This window comes from Neodiprion lecontei, chromosome 5 (genome assembly GCF_021901455.1).
Source record: "Neodiprion lecontei isolate iyNeoLeco1 chromosome 5, iyNeoLeco1.1, whole genome shotgun sequence".
Lineage (NCBI taxonomy): Eukaryota > Metazoa > Arthropoda > Insecta > Hymenoptera > Diprionidae > Neodiprion > Neodiprion lecontei.
The window spans coordinates 12,887,901-12,914,121 of NC_060264.1; the positions used below are offsets into that span (position 1 = coordinate 12,887,901).

Genomic DNA, 26,221 nt, shown 5'->3' on the forward strand with positions numbered 1-26,221 from the left:
TTACTTGCGAATTTGAGTTAAACATATATTCAACATTCTCTAGTATTCAATTAATCATTTTATGGAAGAAAAACATAAGTACTCAAGTATCAGGTTTTCGAAATGGCATGGCATAACAACGTAATTATTATAAAGTATGATAGGTGGCTCATAAAATGGCAATCATCATGTGATAAGTAACATGTACCACTGTGATAGATATCTTGCGCAATATTTATCTGATGGAATGGTTTCCTATAATTCCTTCTATGCTGGAATCAAGTAACTTTTTTCGTCGCTGGCTTTTACGCTATAGCCGTTCTGAATCCTGTCTGGACTGATGCACCGCGCTGAAGGTTGCCGCATACATTAGACACAGCAGAGATATCACCTTTGCGGTGACTCGAAGACGTTTTATTCGTGGTCGTGGTCATAGTCATGGTTGATGCGCTTGCGCCTTTGATTGACGCGCCTGTACCAAGGCGGCTCAGCGTCGGCGTCGGGGCGCCGGGGCGTCGGAGCGTCGAAACGACGGAGGCGAGGCTCGCCTGTCTAAACCTAGGCAGTACGCGACCGAGCGCGATTCAGGTCTCGACTACGTCAGTCCGTGATGAACCGAATAACACGCAACTTTTTGGGGAGCGTCCGTAAATAGCTGATAATAGATTGTCGATAAACGTCTTGGGTGTTTGTTTCGCTACTCAACCCCTGTCTTATATTTTTGTCAGTTATTTTTCTTCACTTTGTTGTTTATATCTCTGTTTATCCTAAACTGTCAGTGTGAATTTCGGTTTTTAAGAATGCCAGGAAATTATTCGGCTCGGTGCGAACCGGGGCTGGTAATACCAGTGTGGACACCAGTAGATAACTTAGAGCTGATTGACATCGTCCTAAGGGGCTCGGTGTATTTCTTTTTACTTATGTACTTATTCATTGGAGTTTCAATAGTAAGCGATCGTTTTATGGCAGCTATCGAAGTGATTACTTCGAAAGAAAAGGAGTTGGTAGTTCGCAGACAGGGCAGAGAACCACAGATAGTTGTAGTGCGAGTGTGGAACGAGACCGTGGCTAACTTGACATTAATGGCATTGGGTAGTAGCGCACCGGAAATCTTATTGTCCATTATCGAAATTTGGGCAAAAAATTTCCAAGCGGGAGAACTTGGGCCTGGGACAATAGTCGGATCCGCTGCCTATAATCTTTTCGTCATTATATCTCTTTGTGTCTTTGTCATACCAGAAGGAGAGACGCGGAAAATAAAGCACTTGAGAGTTTTCTTCGTCACCGCAACTTGGAGCATATTTGCGTATGTTTGGCTCTACATCATCCTCGCAGTGTCTAGCCCAGGCGTTCTCGAGGTTTGGGAGGGAATCCTGACGTTCTCTTTCTTCCCAGCTACTGTCCTAACGGCTTACGTTGCCGATCAGCGTCTACTAATCTACAAATACTTGCACAAAGGTTACCGCATGAACAAGCGAGGTGTCATCGTCCAGGGTGAAGCAGCTGACTCAGGCAGAGGGACAGAACTTGAGATAAAAACACGGAATAATGGTATCAGCTGTGAAGATATCGATAGTGATTCACCGGAAGCTCGGGAGTTCGAACAAACGCGTCGTGACTATATACAAACTTTACGAGAACTCCGCAAGCAACATCCTACTTTGTCATTGGAACAGCTAGAGGTAATGGCCCATGAAGAGGTGCTCGGAAAGGGGCCAAAAAGCCGCGCTTTTTATCGGGTTCAAGCGACTAGGAAGATGGTTGGAGCTGGAAATCTTAGCAGAAAAATAAGCGAGCGTGCTCAGAGTGATCTTAGTGAAGTCAAGGCGGAATTGCAGCGTGCAGAGGCCGAAAGCATCGATATTGACGCAGTGAATGCTATGCGTGTCTTTTTCGATCCATGCCACTATACGGTCATGGAAAACGTTGGAAGCTTTGAGGTTGGCGTGACTAGGGCTGGTGGTGACCTATGTCAGGGATGCACCGTTGATTACTGCACTGAAGACGGTTCAGCTGAGGCTGGTTCCGATTACGTAAGTACCAGCGGGACGCTAATTTTCGCACCCGGTGAAACCAGGAAGACCATTCAACTTTCGGTTATCGACGACGAGCTGTTCGAAGAGGATGAGCATTTTTACGTCAGGTTAGTCGAATTGATGATAGTAAATGACATGTAAAATTAACTAAAATATGGTAGTCACTATTGCACTTACGGTGCTGTACAGTATCATGCAATGCAGCGATTCGAGAAATATTACATGCCCATATTTTAGGATGGTAAGTGTAAACGAAAATTAAGTTGATGTGACACGTAAAATTCTATTGAATATTTTTTTGAAAAAGTTTTTTTAAACTCAATAGATATATTCACGAAATCTTAGAGTACCACTTCGTATATCCCTTGGACTCGTGAAACCACTCGAAATGGCTATTTCAACGTTTCCATCACTGCAATTCACATGAAAAAATGGAAATTCAATAAAGAAGCATAATCTGACAAACGTGTTAATTTTTTTGAAACGTCGACGTTATGGCGCAATCTGAAGTACAAAATAAATTTTACAAGAAAAAGTCTTTCTGTGGCCCTGTATGATTTTGGTGTTAATTTATGTAAAACTTTAAATGGAAATCCAAGAGGTACGTTTTTTTTATAGGAGGAAAAACTTTTCTAGAGGGTGAAATTACCCGTTAAATGGGAAGCACTGAAGTAGTATTTTTCAAGTCTCATATATTTGCAGGTGAAAAAATCAAAGGGACCTAAATGTACTATATTGTTAGTAATACATAAAGAAAAATACACTTGGTTTTCTGTGATAGGGTTAAAATCCAATGAAGTTATACTGATGAAAATTCACAATGCTGCGTTAACAAAATAGCTATGCATTCATGTTCGGACGAATTGCAATTTTAAAAGCGAACAAATAGTACTAAACTCTTTCGTTTTTTCAGAAATTTACATATATGCATATATATCGTTCTGCGTTATATATAAAGAAATCACTGCCGCCGCCGCTGCCACTGCTGTGTCAAGAATCGCCCTTCTTCCTGCTGGACGCCCTGCTCCGGCCTTCACTACCTCCTCCTCTTCCCTTGCCGACCCCCCGCCTTTCCGCACCCTTGGCCGTTCAATGAAACTATTACCTATATATATATATATATATATATATATATATATATATATATATATATATATATACGTAAAACAGAAACACCTGCAAGTTATAGGTATAGGTACGTCTATAAGTTATCATAAGTATAGAAAATGATTCCAAAGAATACATTGATATTAAAAATATTATTTGGGAAGAAACATTATGAACATTTATACTCTGAACGTACTATGAACATCTGTTATAGTTTGTTAGGTTATTTTGATGTGATTGCGATCTTTTGGTCTTGAGATTTGTTGAAAAACTCGATTTGGAATTTATAGTGCAACAATGACAGACGGATTTTTTTTTCTTCTCAATAACCCTCAACCCAAGACCGGGTGGTTTGCGCGCGAAGCATGCAGGGGTGCGTATGAAATAGATACCTACACTAAATGTGATAACTAACTGTGGAAGTACTATTTACCTGAGCTATAATATTAAGGTAAAATTTCGAGTTCTAGAAAAAAAAATAAAAATTCGAAAGAAATTTTATAAAAATATATACTCTGAACATACCATGAACATTTACTACAGTTTGTAGGATTATATGTATTATTGTTCTTGCGGTCATTTGGTCTTAAAATTTGTTTACAAGCCTATTTTAATTTTATAGTACAAGAATGACAAACGGAATTTTCGATTTTTTATCAATAACACCAAACCTGAAATGTGGGATTGGCGTGCGAAGCCCCCCCCCCCCCCCCCCTAGTAAATACATATATGGAGCGAACATGGGATTGGGCGAGAGAGAAGGGTGGAGGGTAGGCGGTAAAAGGTTAGATGTTTAAAGGTATAAGGGTAAATATATAGGGTAAAGAGTTCAATCTCTCATTCTTAAATGAATGTATATACATAATGACCGCATAAAAAAAATTGACTATTTATTTTTACAAAATTCAAATTACAGATATTGTTTCAAATTACCAAAAAGAAAGAGAAATGCTGTTGAAGTTTGAGCTCTTAATATTAATATTGAGAGGTGCATCATTGCAATTTTCTATTTCTCATTTAAATAACATGGGAAATTTTTTTTTTAACATTTAGATTCCATAACTTGCCAGCGCATTAGTGTACTGATAAGACCGCAACGAATTTTCGTAGGAATTTGAACACTTTGCAAAAAAGAACCATGGTCAGCATAGGACCTTTATACATATATGTATACTCTTATACCTACGAAAACTTAACACTTTATACTATGTATAGGGACTTTCATTTCAATCAATTCAGTCAAGTATCACGAAAACCATAAATATGAGTAAAAAATATTTCAGGCAAAATTTGTAACGTACAAAGGGGGGAAGAAGATGAGAGTGTTAGATCTTCCGTAAGGGGACCCACCAAGGCCAAATAAAGGTCAGCTTGGTCTTTTTAAATAGAAGAGTATATTTTGTTCCATCGGTATCTGAAGGGGCATCAAATTCTGCGTAAAAAAGTACTACATACTTACTATCTCCGCTCGAGTAGTGATGAGGTACGAGCTGGTCAAGTTGCTACAGAAGGTGCCTGTAATACTTGGTTCATGAGTTTTGCATGTTAAAAGCAGGGTTCGCAGAAGCGTACATCTCACAGGAGCCGCGACGTAAACGCTCCCGCTGTGGTCGCCTTTTATCTTTTTTCCTCAATGTTTGTATATTTGTTTTGTCAGTTTTATTTTCGATTTTGTAAATTATGTAATTTTTTTAATTTATATTTCTAATTTTTCAGATTCAATTTTTAGTGTTTCGAAATTTTCGTACTTTACCTTTTTACAACGGATGTGTAATTACTTTAACAGGAACTTTAAATATAAAACGTTATTCGTAAATCGTATTTACGACGGCAAATTATTGAATTTTCAACGCGTATCGCCCTATTCCGAGAGCTGTACTAGGCACTATCCACAGTCGAACAATTTCAAATGAGAGTTGAACGGTGCATTGAAGTGTGCGGAAATGCTGTCGAACATTCATTGAAGTGATTTATAACCGTACGTAATTTGCTATCGTTAATACGGTTTACGAATGAGATTTTATTTTTAAAGTTTGGGTAAAATAAACAAACATTCTTTTGAAAATAGTTCAAACAAAAAAAATTTCAGTTAATATAAATTTAAACTGAAAAAATAAAAGTACAGGACAAAAAAATGAATGATTTTGAAAATGAAGATAAAACTTAAAAACAACTATAAATATTTAGAAAGAAAGATAGAAGCGGCCCACAGCGGGACCGTTAACGTCGTGGCCTTGGCAGATGCACGCTTCTGCGAATCCTATGTGACTAAAAGCTAATTTGAATAATGCGCCTCATAATAGGATGTGACTTCGTTATTACAAAGTATGATTTTAACTCGTTACGTCAGGGCCGCATCGTCTTAGATGCTAACGGAAACGAAGAACTAGAACACTCTACGAGAAGACACCATACCTACCGATTCCCCATTTCTCGTAGTTGCCACACAATCTCTTTTACTTAGTTCATTGTACTTAAAACATTAACTTTAACGTAAGACATTAGTGAACGATAACGTGTCATCGAATAGTAAAAGTGAGTCACGCAGTCGACTGAATTTTTTAGATAAATAGCCAAGAGCGCGACCTGGAACAACGTGGCTGACCACATCCAGAATTATCAAATATGATATTAAACCCATCGGATTGATCGCAACCCCAATAACATTTGGTTGCTCAAATGACGAAGCTACTGCAATATTCGAAACATACGGATGTGTTATCTATTTTCGACTCTTCAATTTTTACCTATGTCATAAAAGAAACTGTAATATTCCGACACGTTTCTTCCCCACATACCGAACTTAATTCCCGATTGTGTAATTTATGATTAACTTCGCGTAATTTTATGGGTGTACGATTGTATGACGTATGAATATATGAGCGTACAATTTTTACCAAATATTCCCAATACATATTGTCCACTAAGAAGTAATGAAAAAAATGTCCGATTAACATGACTCATGAAAGTAAAAATTGATGTTCAGTTTAATGATTATTTAAAGAAACGATCTGTCTAAATGTAAGTAGACGGTGTCTTCTTCCTCTATGTTTCAATTCATTCGATTAATTCCTTGAATGTAACCCATGCATTCATTATTAATTGTGTCTTTCACAATCCCGTCAATTTCACTTTTCAAGTGACCGGCTTAAACTCGTAACATTATCCCATAAATATATATGTTAAAACAAATAAATATTTACATTTGGCGCCCAACATCTAGGCAAGAATTTGAGTCTCATTTAGCTGAAAAACTTATTAGATCGAGTACGACAAACCTTGTTGATGGGTGAAACTAATGCCAATTTAATCATCATTCGGTCGAAAGCAAAATCACTTAGTTTGTATTCTAATACCACACCGTTGACTTTCGATAGACGTAGGAAGACGACCAAGTCTATTTCATTGGTCAAAGCGATGGATGAACAACTCAAACAGTCAAGATTGGAGTGAAAGAAGTTGTAAAAGCTTTAAGATGATCTTAGAAAATAACAGAAGGGTGTCCAATCTTGTAGTGAGTTAGCAAAACAAGTTAGAATGCTCCAAAAGGAAAAAGACAATCAATCTCGAGCTTTGATTGATTTACGCCGAGGCTCGACAAGCCAATATATAGATACAACAATTCAATTGATGGGTGGAATGATAAATCATATTCAATGTTCACAATTAAGATCAGAGCCTCTCAATTCAGTGACGAAGAGAATCAGAATCTTTTAGAGTTTTTATCGGACTTAGAAAATTATTTTAGTGTCAGAATGCAAATGCGGAATGCGCAGAAAGTATCGGTACTTAACAATTCATTGGTAAGTTGAGCCAAAGTATGGCTAGATCTAAACATAGAAGTGTGTGATACTCATGACAATTTTAAGAAATTTTTTACATTAGTATTCTACTTAGTGCAGTATCAGGTGAAAAGAAAAAGTAAGTGGGCTGCACGTAAATGTAAATGACCAAAGAGTATGTTGAGAAGTTATTTCACGAAACAAAATCAAGAAGCTAAATATTGTGAACCCAGATTATCGATGTATGAAGTAAATTCTGTGATAGTACAACATAACTAAACTGCCTTTTAGAATAAGAGATGTTTTAGCCATCGTAAATTTTGCCGATTCTCAAGTCCTTTCACAAACCGTAACCAATTTAGATAGTACACGTGAAGAAAGAGAAAGCAAATAGCAAAATCATAATAAAAAATTTACTAATAATAATGCTCAAATTCATAGTTCAAATGATCAGAGGTAAAAGCAATCTAGGCAGAAACATCCGCCAAGTTACCAAAACCACATCACAATAAAAATACAAGAACAATTTAAGTATTACCAGTTTCTGTCGTGAAATTAGGAAAAAACCCCAAGCCCTGGGCTCTCTCAGCAAGTACGTATATGTCATGCACTCGAACCTCGCTGTTTCGTGTAGTGATACCGGAACATCATTATAAGAGCCACACACTTCTTGGGCACATTTATTATGTATTTTTGAATGAAATTATTATAGTTACTTGTTCGTGTCGCCTGTGATTCCGTGTAATGCTGTCATCTTTAAAATCGGCATTTATCATCAAATAAACGAACTGTACGAGATCAATTTTGCATTGAACTGGTTGATAACAGCTTGTTCAATTTACATTATTAACGTATCTAATTTGAAATGGTTTATTTCTATCACTTGCAGCTTAGATTCATATTTTACAGAAATACAGATTTGATGAGGTTAAGTCAATTGATCAATTAGCTTCGAACAGATTATCATATTGTCAATTTCGGATTGGGTAGATGCATTTTATGAATTTTTGCTATTGTATTAATTGCCGTTAACTGCAGTTCGAATATCGATGCGGGCGAGTGTACGTATATGTGCTGGTGAGCAGGCATTTGGGACGCCTGCACTTCAATCCTTCTGTACACTCACGCGCTACGGCATTCGGCACTGCATACTCAATCTGAGTCAATTGAGACATAGTGAGTAGAAATCAAATAATTTGTAGCAAACATGCAACGGCAAGACATGGGACATGTGAATTGGATAAATTAGAGCTTTTTTGCTTGTCCAACGTAAAGTAGTCAGACATTTTGTTTTTATACAGCATTGAGTTTATGTTTCGTGTCATTGACTAAATACTATCCGACGCTGTAAGAATATGTATAATTTATATTTCCAGGTCATTATTCCACGTTAATAATACGATAGATTAGCCACCGTGATCTTTTTGTCGCTAGAGCACTCATAATTGGTTTTCAAGAAAAATGTGCTTGCCAAGTACGTAGTTCTCAGAACGATATTTCGATACCACTACACGAAACAGCGAGGTCTGACTTCATGACGTAACATGCTTACTGAGAGATCCTACAGCTTGGGTTTTTTCCCTAACTTCACGACAGAAACTGGCAATATCTAAGTTTTTCTTGTATTTTTATTGTGATGCGTTATTGGTGACTTGGGTTATATTTTACATTTCACATGTTTTTGCCTAGATTTGATTATTTTTCATAAGTATGCTGCAATGATAATGCAGTACCGTAGTAACAAATGAACTAATTTTCAGTCAACCGCAATTTTTATATCTGTTGAGATCTGTAGTATTTATCGTTGCTATCGCAATTACGACTTATGACTGGCACGACGAGAACGCGAAATAGCAATACTGCTGATCCAATTAGCGCACCTTTATGTACATATAACTATCTCAATTTTCTGACTAATAATCAATACATTGCGAAGTGAAAATGATATATGAAATTTTTTTCTTTCGTTTGAATACATCTCATTTAACCGTCAAGTACAATAAGTATAGCTAAAATTTGTTAGTCTAAATATATGACTCTATTTTACACAGTCCGAAAATCTTAACAATAAATTACCAATCAATAGCACTGGTCAACAGTGGTTTTGTTGCCCTAGATATTTGAGTGGTCTTACAATTAGTAAGATTTTGTCAACGGCCCTAAGAGTAAGCGTAGTTTTTCGAAATTGGCGCTAACTATCTACTTTATCGACATTTTCATATATGACTTAAAAAAGGATTTTTTCGTAGAATTTTGGTGTTCGGGACCGAAGAATTTATGAATAATATCACGATTATATTAGAAACCATCCCCCTTTCTACAATACTAGAATAACATAAAAACTACAAGCCAATCTGATACAATCATGATTCTATTCACAAATTATACGCTCTCAAACACCAAAATTCACGGAAAAATCAGGTTGTTAGGTAGGGGTGAGACGTGTCTGAGCGGTGATAGTTGATGATTATAAATGATCAAGATCGCTCCAACGTAACGCCAATGAATAAAAATTGGAAACTAAGAAAGACCTACTTCTCGATAAGCCGATAATGTGAGTACGTTGCTGCTTGCAATTAGTCCTATAAGGGCTGTGAGAGTCATTTAGATGATTGAGGCTAATTTATATTAATAATAAAGGTGGGTGATCTTTTAAAATAAATGCTTGAAAATGAATTAATCTGGTGAAAGTTTAGTTTGATTATGAAAATGAATGATAACAAATGAATTTGATTCCGATAAAAGAATTGTAATGGTTCTGCGTGTAAATCTAAATGAAGATAACGTTGACAGCAAAATAATATTCAAATACACCCAGCTGTTTACGCTCTTCAGCAAGTGTTGTATTATCTTATTGATATTTGGTACAGTATACATATACAGTAGCGCTCAAAAGTATTTTGACAAAGATAGTAATAACTACAAAAATCAATAATATTATTTGTTGAAACAAATTTGATGCTCTATATAATTGTTAAAAATTATCTCTCGATTACTCAAAAATGAAGTGGAAATAAAGAAAAGTAAGAAAAACGATTGATCAAAGTAATAACGACTCTCATATTATCAAAATACTTTTTAGCGCCACTATATATATATATGTATACATATAATTGGTACCAAGAACATCTGTGCTGAACGAATATTAATTCTACAGTTGGTCGGTTAATATGATATTGTATCTCTCTTTTTAAATTAACGTAGTTTTATATCAATACACAAATTATAATTGGACGTAGTTGATCCGTGGAACCACATGCAATTTGGACTATTTATTCCTGATTATTTATCTATAGTTGGGCCGGGAGAATAACTCTCGGAATGTGTAACACATTGACGCCAAATCAATTAACAAAATCCGATGTATGTAATTCCATGGATCAAAATATATCCTATTGACAATGAAATCTGTGATCAGTCTGAAATGAGCTAAATTATGATATGGGCCGAGCTGAAAACTAGAGAATTCCTTTAGGAATAGCCAAAGGATATTGCTTGCAGCTAGGCACCAATTTTCCTGTGTTGTAACCAATTTTTGTGTTAGTTATATCTTTAATTTCTTAGAAACGAATATATTTTGCTGATCGCTAGCTAGAGAAGCTTGCCATCAATTCTGAATACGATATTTAGAAAGCGAGTTTAAGAAAGTGGTGAAAACATTGGTTCGCTTAGAGTTGAAGAGAACTGTTCAAACTTTATCTTTAGATGCGATGATTTGCGAAATTGAGAACCGTCGGGTTTTGTTGGTCGGTGTTCGATAGAATTTTGGAGCAGAACAGCACCTCGAAATCGGAAGGGATGACGAATACGGACCGTTGATATGCTCAGCCACTTAGTATATGTGAATTCAGAATCTGGATATGTCTGTTATTGTCTATTATTACAGAATTGGGATGTGTAACCCAAAAGTTATTGTTCACAAATGTCTGTAGAGTTCACTCACGATTAATTGTAATACGAAAAGACTGAATTATTATTAGTTTTAAAAGATTATCAATGAAAAATAGTAACGTAATTGGTTATTATTCAAAATGACACTTAATATTACCTAATTCTATCAAATCAGGGCTTATTAAATCAGGGCAGAGCCTGATTTGATACGAAAAATGGAATCATCACAAAAGTGTCTACTCGCGAAAAGATGAGAATCAGTATCGAATAGAAAAAATTGAAAGTTAGGTGCTAGTGAGTCCTGTGAATTCACAGAATAAAGCGAAATGCTCAAATTTAACGAGATATCTCGAGACTTTAGGCCGGGCACAACTAAGATTTCATTGGCTGATAAATTCCCAGTCTAATGAAGAAAACACAACTTTTTTGGTCAAATTCGATTTTATTCATCAACATAATCTCCTTCAAGAGCGATACAATCATTTCAACGCTTGTCTAACATTTCGATACCTTTCCTGTAGAATGATTTATCTTTGGCCTCAAAATAGGCGTTTGTTTCGGCGATCACCTCCTCATTTGAGCCAAATCCCTTTCCGGCGAGCATTTTTTTTTAGGTCTGCGAACAGGTAAAAGTCAAGTCGCTGGGAGCCAAATCTGGAGAATAGGGTGGGTGCGGAAGCAATTCAAAGTGTAATTCGTGCAATTTTGCCATCGTAGCCAAAAACTTGTGACACGGTGCAATATCTTGTTGAAAGATCACTTTCTTTGCATATGAGGCCATTATGGGGCAGTTGAGCCATGTAGCGATCGCTATTGACTGTCTTGCTTTTTTCAAGGAAGTCGATAAACAAAATACCGTACGCATTCCACAATGCGGATGCCATAACCTTGCCAGCACTCGGTTGCGCTTTTGACCGCTTTTGGCGAGGTTCACCGGCTGCTGTCCACACAGCTGACTGCTGATTTGACTCTGGCGTGTAATGGTGGATCCAAGTTTCGTCCATGGTTATGTTTCGACGCAAAAAGTCCTTTTTATTTTACCGAAACAGCTCCAAACAACGCTCGGAATCATCGACTTATTGTTGTTTTTGGTCTACTGTTAGCACACGCGGCACCCACTGCGAAAACAGCTTTCCCATAGACAAATGTTCATGCCAAATAAAGCTTACATGATCCTTTGATATATTTAGAGTGTCAGCTATCTCCTGCAACTACACTTTACGGTTTGCGAAAACGATTTCGTGGACTTTTTTCGATATTTTCCGGTATAACCTCTTTTGGGCGACCAGATCGTGGCGCATCATCGGTGTTCGTATAACCACGTTTAAATTCAGCAAACCAGTCAATAATGCTCGATTTTTCTGATGTAGAGTCCAGATAATACTTATCAATCCAAGATTTTGTTTCAACGGTGTTTTTTCCCATCAAAAAGCTATGTTTTAACAATACACGAAATTCTTTTTTTCCATGGTCTTGAAAATAAAAAAGTTGGTTCACTAAAACCACTGCAATTTTTAAACGAAACGTCAGATCGTCATACAAATTTTACAGCTAGGTTTTGAAGGTTAGTACTTACTAAAAAAATATTAATTCTGTGTTTGAGGCGCCATCTGTGTATCAGACCAGGAACTTATCAGCCGATGCTCTTGCACGGAAGGACTAACTCGGGTTTACGTCCACGCGCCTCACGACTATCTCACGACTAACAGACGAAAAGACGTGGCTTCTTGGCCCTGAGGGTCCAAGAGCCTGCAGTCGCAACTAACTTGTATAGTAATTAGCCTATGAGGTGTGAGGGCGACCCCCTGGTGCCGCTCCACATGGTCAGCGTTACCCTGGAGTGTGACGCCATTGCTCCGACGGTGCTCAATCTCGTTGATTATACGAATAAAATATTAACATGAGATATCTTAATGTAATTTTCACACATTCGTCCATACTGCTTACTTATTGTTAGTAAAATATTTTAATTCAATGTACATTATGTGAGCGATTCTTCCTAATTATCGATTTATTCAGCTTAAAAAGAGAGATATTTTTTAGGTTGAGCTTGCTTATGTTTAGCTCAGCATTTCTTAGCTCAGTTCTTGGTACCAGTTAACCTGATTTTTTATAAAACCTAATACTGTGGACTGTACGTGACTTTTTCTAGGAGGAATGGGTAGATGGTCGTTATGTGAATATGAGAATGAAATAATCTATGAAGCGATAAATGACGCTCAAGCGGCGACACAATAATGCTTGACTGTTTAAATTAAAATATAGTCTTGAAAAAGGTACGTCGGGGCGTAACAAGGGTAACAAAAAAAATTCTTTTTTTTTGTGAGCTGTATAATACATGCCGCATGCTCAGACCTACGTTACAAGAACTCAAAATCTATTGTTTCGCGGAATTCGCACAAACTTGAAACTAATAGGTACAGTACATTCAGCTTCATATTGTTATTTCTGAAATAAGATGTGTTCGACATATTACAGTTCGATTATGAGCGTACGACGCGTTCTAATAAACAAATCAAAAGGAGCGGTAAGTACCTGAGACAGATGTTAGATTATTCGTCAGATAGTTATGAACCTCATCTATTCATGATCACGTGGCTAGTGGATCAGAAATTTGGACCAATCGCTACGAAAATTAGACAAAATGTAATTACAGATATGAAAAAAATAATTAACGTAATACAACGTCAGCTTTTGTGTTAAATGTGCTAAGCTCTTTTGATATTGATATAATTTTTATACAATCAACTGGAGATTGTAACTCTCTTTTTCGGCAATTGGAAACATTTTAAGAAGTGTAATAACAAGTACCAGAACTACATTTACTAGGGTATTTCAAATTCTTAAGGAATTTGTAAACATTTTTATCAGACGATAATTTTGTTTCTTTCTGAGCTGACAGAATGCTACCGTAGATGAAATTCAGATTCATCTGCTATGCGTACATTTATTCGTACATCATAATCCTTATATATAAAAGCACAAGTCCTGACTGACTCATCAACGCCTAGCCCACGCCCGTCGACATAAAAACCTAAACTTTTGGGAGTATATTTCTTTCATGACATAACCATAGGATGAGATGCGATTTTTCGAAATTCGAATCCAAAGGGGATGAAAAGGGGTGCAACGTGTTTTCGCGGATTTCTTGTTATCTCATGGTTTCGATGAGATATCGACTTGGTTTTTGCTTCTAGCGTTTCCTCATTCAAACTCCTAAAAACCCCTAAAGGGGGATGCAGAGTGTTCTCACGGATTTCGCGATATCTCTTGGGTCCGATGAAATACAGACTTGGTTTTTCTTCTAACCATTGCTCATTCAAATGCAATAAAACAAATTTCACCATTTTTATGAATTTCACTCCTGAGGAGATGACCCCTCATCTCCCCCTCCCTAATCTATAAGTGAAAAGGGGGTTATTGTTGGATATCTGAAATTAAAAAACAAAGGACATGGGGACTGCAACCGTTTTCCGAGTCGCTGGATCCCAATTTCACGTTAATATTTGCAAATGAAAATGGCTGACTCAGAATACCAAAATTCAATAGTTCAATATTGTATCTTCGATGATATTCGCCTTCAAACAACCCAAAATTGTCATCAGTTTTCGCGCATCTTCTACCGTTCTCGAGATATTTACAATGAAAATTTGAGTTTTTGGGAATTTTGGAAAATTAATATGACGTTGTTTTATCTGCTGGATATAATCCCCGCTTTAGATAACACCAAAATTTAGTTAGTTTTGGCGTATCCCCTACCCTTCTAGAGTTATCTATAATGTAGGTTCCTGGTACGAAGTATTGGCAAATTCAAGAATCAGTCGCACGAGTCAGTCAGAACATTATTTCGAAATATATTCACTAGGATGGTTCTTACTCAGGGTGTAGACGAATTTTTTAGTGGTCACCACCCAAATTGACTCAAAATTAAAAGGTTGATAAAAAATTTGTCTCCACCCTAAATAAGAACATCCCTAATATTCACTCTATTCAATCGGGTGACAAGGTTAGTGTGGGAAAACCCAGAAAGTACATCTCTTACTCCTTGAACAATAAAAAAATGCGGACGCACTACAGCGCGCATGGGCGAAGCCCCTAGTATAATATAATATGCTGTTTACAAAACTGTCTTGCCAACATTGGTTAATTGTACTATTCGCCCAGTTTTGCTGGTAACTTCTTTTTCCAATTTTTTTGCCAGCAGACTTCGTAGATTACATTGTTGTTTTATTTTCAGTTTAAAATGGTTACTTCATCTCCGTTGATAATATTGTTTTTTCTTCATATGGATCATGATCAAGTAACCGACTCCTTGTTTTTTGTGTTGACCCATACGTACATATGTGTAGTTGGGCGGTGATACCAGTTCATATATGGAACTTTCTTTTACAAATCGAACAGATTTGGACAAAAATTGACCGACACATTTTTGATTTAACTGAATTTTTTTTAAGAGTTCTTTATCGAGAAAAAAGAGGTACACATTCAAGGATGGTTTTTTTCACATACTTTAGAAAATAGAGGGGGTCGAAAATTTGAGAATCTGGCGGTTTTCGGCGTGGAGATCCATTTTCAAAAATTCGCAACTCCGGTTGTAATTGAGCTAGAAACTTCTGTTTTCTTCATTTTAAAGCGAGAAGTATGAATTTTAATATAAAAATTGTCTCATTGGAAATTATTTACAAATTCATATTGTTATAAATAATTGAAATGTTTCAATCGATTTTTAACAATTGCCCCCAACTCTTAGCGAGTTCTTATTATAACCATCGTATTTTACGCTAAATTTCCTATCAAAAACGTATTTCCAATTGATGGGCATATCATCATTACTGTTGGAAAATAATTAATTTAGCTATAAGAAGTTTTTCTCTGTAATATAAGTGATTACAGTAAACTCCCGTTCAACCGAAATGATTGGGACGGAGGACAGTTCAGATAACGAAAATTTCCGATAAACCGAAGTCCCGCGTGAAACACCCCGAATTGCATCAATACCGCGAAATATGATCGTAAAATACTTGCGTACGTAGGATGCTATTGATATGGTTGTGAATAAGCTTGTATGTTTTTGACTGAACAATTTGTGTTGACGGGTTAAACAGTTTTTAAATGCTGAATAACAAAGCTCATTTATTTTGCGTTGATACAGAAAAAATCCACCTTGTTTGGCAGCGCGAAAAAACAGGAGTTTTGATTTTACTACCTACTCTTCGAATCAAAAAATGAATGACAAAAATATGAAAATCTTGGAAGTTAGTACCAGCACGGGATCCCGAGTACCATCTACTAAGTATATTTTTACCATAGCACGAGGCAATTTATACCAGTTCCATCTCTCTGTGCCTGTATGTACATAAATATAGAGGTGTCACGAGAAAATAAGTAATCGGTCGCGATGGTATTCGGTGAGTGCGGGTGGGGTAGGTGCATTCGAAAAAGTTTGTTCGGATGAAGCGGATTTCTGATAAACGCGATTAGTATAAACGGGAGTTCACTGTATTCTATATTTTCAATAAAATAAAATTATTCATCCGCCTGGCGGCGCTGGTGACACATTTGTTTTGCGTTCCTACAAAATTCTACAGCTTAGAATATTAGAATCGAAGTTAACAATAATGTAAATCTTTTTTTTTCTTTTACGTCTACCATTATTAAACTTCTTCCCCTTTTTCTCGTGATATCGTACCCTGAGATCCGAAGAGTCGATCTGTCTCGTGGAGTATGCGGAAAAATTTTCAGGTTAGGGTGGTGTCAGTGAACGCGACGATTAACCAACAAGTTTAACGTCAGTCCTGTCAAAAGACAATAATCGACAGTTTGGGTGTCAAGTTACTCTTTCCGTCTCGTACTCTATATTATGTCGGCCCAAGACAAATGTGGCGTATACCGGGACAATCTCTTGAAACTATACATACAATGAGCATGCGCGAGTTTTATCGGCTGCTCGGGCAGGCTGGCCACTCCGAGTTTCTGCTGTCAAACTCTGTTTCTGGCGGCAATGTAGTTCATACGAATTTTTGAGGTTAGAATCTCAAACAGTCGACGTAGTGACTCGGAAAGTTGATGCTAATGCTCTTTGAAAATTGGCTTTATTCCGAAAGTAGATTGAGAAATCTGTTTAAATGTTGGGTGCTTGGAAGAAACGCAGCAGGTAGGTGGGAACATTTTATTTGATCACTTTTATTATTTCGTACATTAGAAATAACAATGAAATTTTTTTCTGTCAACAGGTGATACGGCCAAAATAATTACATCTCTAATATTTACTGTTATCTACCTATTCAATTTATCACACGTACAAAGATCATCGCCACTTTAAAGCAACTGGGCAACTTTCTCACTCTCTTGTGATTTCAGGTAGTAATATTGAATTTTATCACTTTCGCAAAAAAGACATTAAGCCGAGCGTTCAAGAAATTTAAATATCTCACTATCTGTAATAGAACTGTGAATCATTTTTTTCTCGAAAATAGTTTAACAAAATTTACCAATAGTCGATAGTCAATGTATTTTTTCCGATCAATGAATTATTGCTACTACTATTAAGAATTTTCCAATGATTATCAGAGTTCATTTCGCAAATTTTCAATGATGTTCGATTGAAAAAAATTAAGGGAACCTAATACTCAAATTGAAAATTCAAGTAATATTAGATTTATTAGAATGATTTTGTATTTCATGTTAATGCGGTTCGAAACAAAAAAAATCTTATCTGAAGCGCAGAACTCAGGAACGTAGATGACATCCTGTGACACAAGTTGAAAATCGACTTTCTCAAAATGCGCCCTAACGTCACAATTAGCTTCAAGGAAAATCATGTTTTAGAGTAATGTCAGAACATTATTACGAGGATACTGACTTATCAAATTCAAGATTGTGTCCCTTGTTCCATCAAAATAAATGAATATCTGGTTTTTAACGAAGTTCATAAAGATTTTTTTCCAAACAACTTTATCCGATACAATATCTTGTGCATCGTCCTCCGAACATCACCTTGTAACAAGGATATGTGGAAAGAGTTCCTTTGTTGCAGGAACCATTAAAAAATTATTGGTTTTTAATGCGTGCTACTGAATAACTTCTGCGTTTCAGATTCCATTTCCAATCTCAAAATGAGATTTTTTTGCTCCAGACAATGCTAACATAAAACGCAGAAATAATTGCGGTAAATAGAGATTCACGAGCTTTCAGTCTTAGCGGAGGACCCTATAAAGAGTGTGAAATTGAATTTGGTTTTAAGTTATCGTGCAACTAGCTAGCCAGATGACACCGTGAACTAAGATTGAATTCAAAGACATTTTTAACTGAAGTTATTCAACAATTCTAGATTTAGATTGATTCAGTTTGCCTCACAAAAGTCAACCCTACCATCTAATTGAGAAATTGAAAAACTATCTATCTGAATTCAATGCCAAAGAGAGTGAAAGTAAGCGTCAAAATAAGATACCAAATTAAATGGTTCAAAGTTTGAGAAACAATGCTGGTCAATAATAATGCTTGAATTACAATGGTGCACAGAATGATTCCTTGGTAGAATGAATTGACAGCAACGGTTGAGTAACAAATTTATAGCTGTTGGCTCGATCAAAGTGAAATGACGGGATATTCAGCTATTATGATCTGTAGTATATCCCGCTCTTCAATTTTGCCGCAACTGATGTTAAGAAGGTGGCGATGGCCTGATGAAATTCACTCTGGCACCTGATGTCTGACGGAACAACCAGGTTCGATGGTTATAATGATTGCACCGCTCGAGAAACCAGGATCCTTGCCACCTAAACGTTTTGACCATCAGGTAAGGCATAATTTTCCTCGTGTCAATCAAAGTTCAAACTTTGAGCCTGCTGAAAAAAAAAATAATTTTATCATTGAATCCATGTTAAAATATTGTAATAGTCAAAGATCACGTAATTAGAAATTTACCTACATGCTTTAATGCCTGACAAATTTAGTTCCGCTTTGACAATGAATTATTTCGTACCTGAAAATATTAGAAACTATTATTATCACACAGGATCTTTTGGTATTTTTGGATACGAATAATTTCCAATAAAATGCACAATACATAAATCGTTAATGAGACGCATTTTTAATTTCATGTAAATGAAGAATCTGTTCACAATAAATGTTGTTTTTACTTACCTACCTCTGTTTGTCCACACTCCCACTTGTTAATGACATTTCGCATTCAATTTCAGATTTTTTCTTTCAATAAATAATATCCGATTTCTGTATCATTTGATATTTGCTTTTCCGTTGAATTATTTATTGCATAGGTTGAATATTTTCCGATATCAATCACGGCTTTACGCGCGAGAGATTTACAGCTTTTGTTTCATTTCGTATACGTTGGCGCCCTACTCAGCAGACGAAAACATCCCCGCGGGGCGATTTTAGCGACCAATGAAATTGAATTATTTGGCGCATGTGCATTGTATGTATAGTTTCAAGAGGTTGTCCCGGTATACGCAGACGGGTGGGCCAGGCGGCCCGCTGGCGGTCACCTGCGACGGATGTAAGCGGCGTTTTCATGCTGCCTGTTCTTCTCTTACAGCTACCGAAATTAGTTAGTGCTTGAGCTCTCTAAGCGCACGATGCTATTTTATTGCAAAAAATGCTATGGTGCCCTCGAGTACCTACTCTCCATTTATCGCGCGAACGAAAATCTTGGGAGTGAAATCCAAACCCTGCAAGTAAACGTTCAGGCTATCCTCGAGGAGAAACAAACTAATGATGACAAGCTCCGGGATAAGGTGGTCAATATCGAGAACAAATTGGAACTCGTTAAGTCTAATGACACCCCCATCGCACTGTTTAACAGTTCCATGGAAAATCTTCGCGATGAGATGTCTAAGATAAAGAATTCGATGACTGGTATAGAGAATCGAATTGGTTGTTAAAATTTTTTAATGAAAAATACTACGAATACGAACTTATTAACTAATAGTATAATTTAGGAAAGAAGTTTGTGACCGGGAGGTAGATTGAAAATGAAAGGTTCGTCGAAGTTCCGGTCAGGAAGAAGAAGAATTTAATAGTTGAAAAACGTGAATATACAAAATCGACGTTTCGGCCGGGCCCTGCCGACCATCCTCAGGAAATAAAATCTAAATAGTTAACAAAAAAATGGGATGCTTCAACAAAACAAATCAGAGTTGAGAGCATGGAATATGTTTAACAATACAATATTTGTTGTTTTACAGAATTAAGTGAAAATTAAACAGTTTTAACGCAGCTGTCAAAGTGACAGTTTTAGGTTACGTGTCAAAATTTGAAGATAGGTTAATCAGATGAAAAATTGGTTTAAGAGAAATGAAAATTTGTCAGAAAAAAAGCTTATTAATAATTTGGAACAAAGGAGATGGGAAAAGATTAAATTAATTTAGAAAAGATTACTCACAAAAAATGACAACCGGTACATGCTTAGATGATGTTAGTGGTACAGCATTTCGGACGGAAGTGAAGGTTAGCGGGGAACCATCCGTAAATCTATGTTGTTGATCACGTGTGAGATTTGAACTGTGCTCGAAAGTCATGGAGTACAAAGGCAGTGACCAATCAGGAGTGAGGGGCGTTACTGTTTTGAGAACCAACGATAATGTAGACTAGAGGATGTTGGAGTATAGGTGGCTAAGATTTTCGATATCTGTACGTTTGTTAATCGAGTTCCTTTTGTTCTTAGAGATATGTATCATTTCTTTGATAATGCGTTTGTACCAATTAGGTTCTGTAGCAAGGGTTATAGAGTTGTTAAACTCGAAATTGTGACCCAGGGTCAAAGCGTGATCTGCTAAAGCGCATCTTTCAGTGACATGGCACTTGATATTAGAACGATGACCAGAAATTCTATTTTTAAGGTGTTGTGACGTTTGTCCAATATAACTCATGCTACAGTCTCGACATGGTATTTTATATACACAGTTGATTTTCTCTAAATTAGGAGTAACAGATTTAAGATGAGAAAAAAGAGACAGTTTAGTAGTATTAGATATTTTAAAAGTAATTTCAATTCCCTCGTTCTTAAGAATTTTTTGGATTTGGCTAGATAGATTTTCTACATACGGTATAGAGATAGAGTTTTTAAATTTATCATTAACATCAGTTGGATTGTTGGAGTCTACATTCCAATCAATCGAGTTGTACATTTTTTCTATTCTATACTTTTTGATATCATTGATGAATTTGATAGGGTAGCCATTGGAAGTAAGAGTTATTTCTACAAGTTTTAAATTCTTTTTAAGGAATTGAGGGTTTGATATTTTAAGGCAGCGATCGAACAAGGATATGGCGACAGATTTTTTGTGTTTGATGGGATGATGTGAGTTGAAATGAATGTATCTCCCAGACCAGGTTGGTTTATGGTGCCAATCTAAGATTATGGTGTTATTGTGGTTGATTACCATAGTGTCTAAAAAACTGATTTTTCCATCTTTTTCCAACTCGAGAGTGAATTGGATACGTGGGTGAAAGCTGTTGAATTTATTAAGAAGGAGTTGTAGATTTTCGTTTTTAACACACGTTATAATATCATCGACGTAACGATAGTAAAAAGGTAGGCTGAAAGGAAGATTTGAAATGATTTTTTTTTCTAAGTGTTCAAGTACCAGATTCGCTACTACTGGGCTAATCGGTGAGCCCATTGCTACGCCAAAAATTTGTTGGTAGAAATTATCTTTGTAGGCGAAATAGCATGAATCTAGACACAGTTTGGTGGCGGCTAGAAATTCTTTTTTATTAATGTTAGTGTGACCTTTCAAGTTGGGCCAGTTTTTACTGATGATCGATATCGCTAGTTTAGTTGGAATGTTGGTAAACAATGATTTGACATCTAGGGATACTAACAGGTGATTAGGCGGAATTGTTTTTCCCCTGATTTTGTTTACAAAGGACCAAGTGTCCTTGATGTGATAGTCTGATGTACCTGTTATGTTAGATAAGACACAAGAAAAAAATCTCGAGATTTTGTAGGTGGGGGAATTGATGTTAGAAACAATCGGTCTGAGTGGAACATTTTCTTTATGAATTTTTGGTAGAAAATAAATTTTAGGAGGAAGAGAGTTATATGTTTTGAGATGTTTAGCCGAGTTGGAATCTATAAATTTTTTCTGTTGCCATAGACTTATCATATCGTTGACTTGTTTTTGTACTTTTAAAGTGGGATCACGAGAGATAAGGTTATAGGTAGTCGAATCATTAAGGATATCTTGACATTTTTGTTCAAACTCCATCTTTTCCATGACGACTGTAATGTTACCTTTGTCGGCATCGGTGACAACTAGGTGGTTATTATGTTTTAAGAATTCCTTGGTATGTTTAACCTTGGAGGTTATTTCAAAGTGAGTAGTGGGAGGATTTTTGCCAAGTTTGTTGCTAATGAGTTGGCTAATATTAGATCTTACTTTGTCTTTGGTGATTCCACTTTTGTTAAAAAGAGCTAATTCTACGCTGCTTACAATATCATCAATAGGTAAATTAATATTATTAAATGGTAAACCGTGATTAGGACCGAGTGATAAGGTATCTTTAATTTCAGAAGGTAAATCTGTCTTAGATAGGTTAACTAACCAATTATTATTGTGAAACTCTTTAGGAGTATGTATTAATTTAAGTTTGTTGAATTTTCTAATATTATCTGTCTTAATAGCATTGAATAAACGATTGGCCTTATTTATATCCAAGTTGAAGTTTTTATAATCCAAATTTGTGAAATGGTTCGAGAAGAAAAGGTTGATATTATTATTAAGTTCTTGGATTAACTGCCTTTCTTGTCGATAACAAGTTTTAATTTCAAGCGACAGACACTTTTGTTGAAAAACGCGTAATGCTTTGATGAAAGTTTTTTCACTTTTTAAATGTTGAAGGTTTTTGATTTTAAAATTTAGAAAATTTGGAATAATTCCAAATTGGCGGCATTTAAGGAGGAACACCTTACGGTTTTTGATGCGTGCTAGTTTTTGCCGGTAGTTCCAGATCTTCTTGGTTTGTGAGTGATTTGAAGTTCGGTATGACGTAGGATGACGGTGGTACGAGACGTCCACGAAGCCGTTTCGATGCATTGTGTTTAGGAAAGAAGTTTGTGACCGGGAGGTAGATTGAAAATGAAAGGTTCGTCGAAGTTCCGATATCGATCATCAGTAAAAACTGGCCCAACTTGAAAGGTCACACTAACATTAATAAAAAAGAATTTCTAGCCGCCACCAAACTGTGTCTAGATTCATGCTATTTCGCCTACAAAGATAATTTCTACCAACAAATTTTTGGCGTAGCAATGGGCTCACCGATTAGCCCAGTAGTAGCGAATCTGGTACTTGAACACTTAGAAAAAAAAATCATTTCAAATCTTCCTTTCAGCCTACCTTTTTACTATCGTTACGTCGATGATATTATAACGTGTGTTAAAAACGAAAATCTACAACTCCTTCTTAATAAATTCAACAGCTTTCACCCACGTATCCAATTCACTCTCGAGTTGGAAAAAGATGGAAAAATCAGTTTTTTAGACACTATGGTAATCAACCACAATAACACCATAATCTTAGATTGGCACCATAAACCAACCTGGTCTGGGAGATACATTCATTTCAACTCACATCATCCCATCAAACACAAAAAATCTGTCGCCATATCCTTGTTCGATCGCTGCCTTAAAATATCAAACCCTCAATTCCTTAAAAAGAATTTAAAACTTGTAGAAATAACTCTTACTTCCAATGGCTACCCTATCAAATTCATCAATGATATCAAAAAGTATAGAATAGAAAAAATGTACAACTCGATTGATTGGAATGTAGACTCCAACAATCCAACTGATGTTAATGATAAATTTAAAAACTCTATCTCTATACCGTATGTAGAAAATCTATCTAGCCAAATCCAAAAAATTCTTAAGAACGAGGGAATTGAAATTACTTTTAAAATATCTAATACTACTAAACTGTCTCTTTTTTCTCATCTTAAATCTGTTACTCCTAATTTAGAGAAAATCAACTGTGTATATAAAATACCATGTCGAGACTGTAGCATGAGTTATATTGGACAAACGTCACAACACCTTAAAAATAGAATTTCTGGTCATCGTTCTAATATCAAGTGCCATGTCACTGAAAGATGCGCTTTAGCAGATCACGCTTTGACCCTGGGTCACAATTTCGAGTTTAACAACTCTATAACCCTTGCTACAGAACCTAATTGGTACAAACGCATTATCAAAGAAATGATACATATCTCTAAGAACAAAAGGAACTCGATTAACAAACGTACAGATATCGAAAATCTTAGCCACCTATACTCCAACATCCTCTAGTCTACATTATCGTTGGTTCTCAAAACAGTAACGCCCCTCACTCCTGATTGGTCACTGCCTTTGTACTCCATGACTTTCGAGCACAGTTCAAATCTCACACGTGATCAACAACATAGATTTACGGATGGTTCCCCGCTAACCTTCACTTCCGTCCGAAATGCTGTACCACTAACATCATCTAAGCATGTACCGGTTGTCATTTTTTGTGAGTAATCTTTTCTAAATTAATTTAATCTTTTCCCATCTCCTTTGTTCCAAATTATTAATAAGCTTTTTTTCTGACAAATTTTCATTTCTCTTAAACCAATTTTTCATCTGATTAACCTATCTTCAAATTTTGACACGTAACCTAAAACTGTCACTTTGACAGCTGCGTTAAAACTGTTTAATTTTCACTTAATTCTGTAAAACAACAAATATTGTATTGTTAAACATATTCCATGCTCTCAACTCTGATTTGTTTTGTTGAAGCATCCCATTTTTTTGTTAACTATTTAGATTTTATTTCCTGAGGATGGTCGGCAGGGCCCGGCCGAAACGTCGATTTTGTATATTCACGTTTTTCAACTATTAAATTCTTCTTCTTCCTGACCGGAACTTCGACGAACCTTTCATTTTTAATAGTATAATGTATTGAAATCTTAATAAATTAATTTTTGATTTATTTCATATATATTTATTCACATTCTGGCAGAATTCTATAGAGGTGCATAGCACCTGTGCATAGACACCATAGAAAAATACTTTGTTACAGAAACATTATACATAAATAACACATAAGTTTATCATTTTTTTTTTATTTCTTTTAATTTATAATTTGCTACAATAATATTTTTTATTTATTTATTTTTTCGTTCAATTTTTTGTAAAGTCTTATTTGCTAACAAATGATACTATTTTATTGAAAATATAGTATAATCACTCATATTACAGAGAATAACGATACGAGGCACGATGTGACGCGCCGCGCTAGATAAATTAATTTTTTTCCTATAGTAATCAATCGATTAAAAATACGTTTTTGATAGGAAAGGCCGTAGGCCGATAAGTATATCGAATCGGCCCCAGAAAGGTATCAGGCTCATTATTTCAGGGAATGTTGGTACTATTGAGGTACTTTTATTCTGCAAGTTTCAGATCTCTATCCATTACTGTTTCTGAATAAATCGAAAAGTACTGAAAATCAGGGAAAATTGTTATTCTCAGAAACTTATGAATCGATTGATTTGAATACTGGATATGTTTTGGGGGTGATAGTATCTTCTGGGGGAAAAAAAAAACAGTTATGTCGATTCATAGGATCCTTAAAAAAAAACTAGTTTTTTTCTTTAATTTTAATTTTTAACCATGTTACGATTACGGAACAATTATGAAACTATTTTTTTTGAATTCCTCATTCGATTTTCGATGAAATTATGACTGTTTCGAATTTTTGAAAATGGTACACCATATTAAAATAAATAAAAATTCGATTTTTCATTAAAAAATTGATTTTTTAAAATATTTTCAGCCTTGAAATCACAAAAAACGGAGCTTATTCGGTTACTGTACTAGTGCAAATAACAGGAGACATCAGAAACACTCATATGAAATCAATCCTTCTTTATTTAATAAACTCAACCTCTTTTATAAACATTATTTATCACTGTAATGAATAAATCAGTATCAAGTACTATCCTTTATATAATTCGATTATGTTTCAAAGAATTCAAACGTTCCCGCTCATCTATCAGTCAATTTAGCATTCATAAGATGGCACTGTAATTAATTGGTAACACTGTTTTTTGTTTTGATAATCCACTAGATCTGTATCTTACCTCAAAATTATTTACTGTTGACATTCTAAACAAGTACTGCTTGTACTTTTTATTGTATTTAATAATCAATTCCATTCAACGATATTATTATTTAGGTGAAAACATATCTACAACTGAAACTAATAATCCAAAGAGTTGCATTTGTTTAAAATTCATTAAAAAAATACCAATTGCTCCAAAATATATACAATCTGATAAAGATGCTGAAGTGTTTTTAACTATCTTCGAGCGTCCGGTTGTAGTTGGTGATGTTTTGTGTTCTTATTGCGGGGTAAAAAAATATAAGAAAACTTAACTTGACGA

The 26,221-nt window shown here is 35.7% G+C and overlaps 1 protein-coding gene across 8 annotated transcripts in view; it reads left to right on the forward strand.

Moving 5' to 3' along the window:
- Positions 1–543: 543 nt before the first annotated feature.
- The window catches only part of LOC107227349 (sodium/calcium exchanger 1), a 1,225,609-nt gene continuing 1,199,931 nt past the window's right edge, over positions 544–26,221 (forward strand). For all 8 annotated transcript variants that reach the window (XM_046741324.1, XM_046741325.1, XM_046741326.1 and 5 more), the window contains exon 1: positions 544–2,122. In XM_046741324.1, the coding sequence (XP_046597280.1) occupies positions 780–2,122 (1,343 nt within the window). In that variant the 5' untranslated portion in view covers positions 544–779. The remainder of the gene's footprint in view (positions 2,123–26,221) is intronic.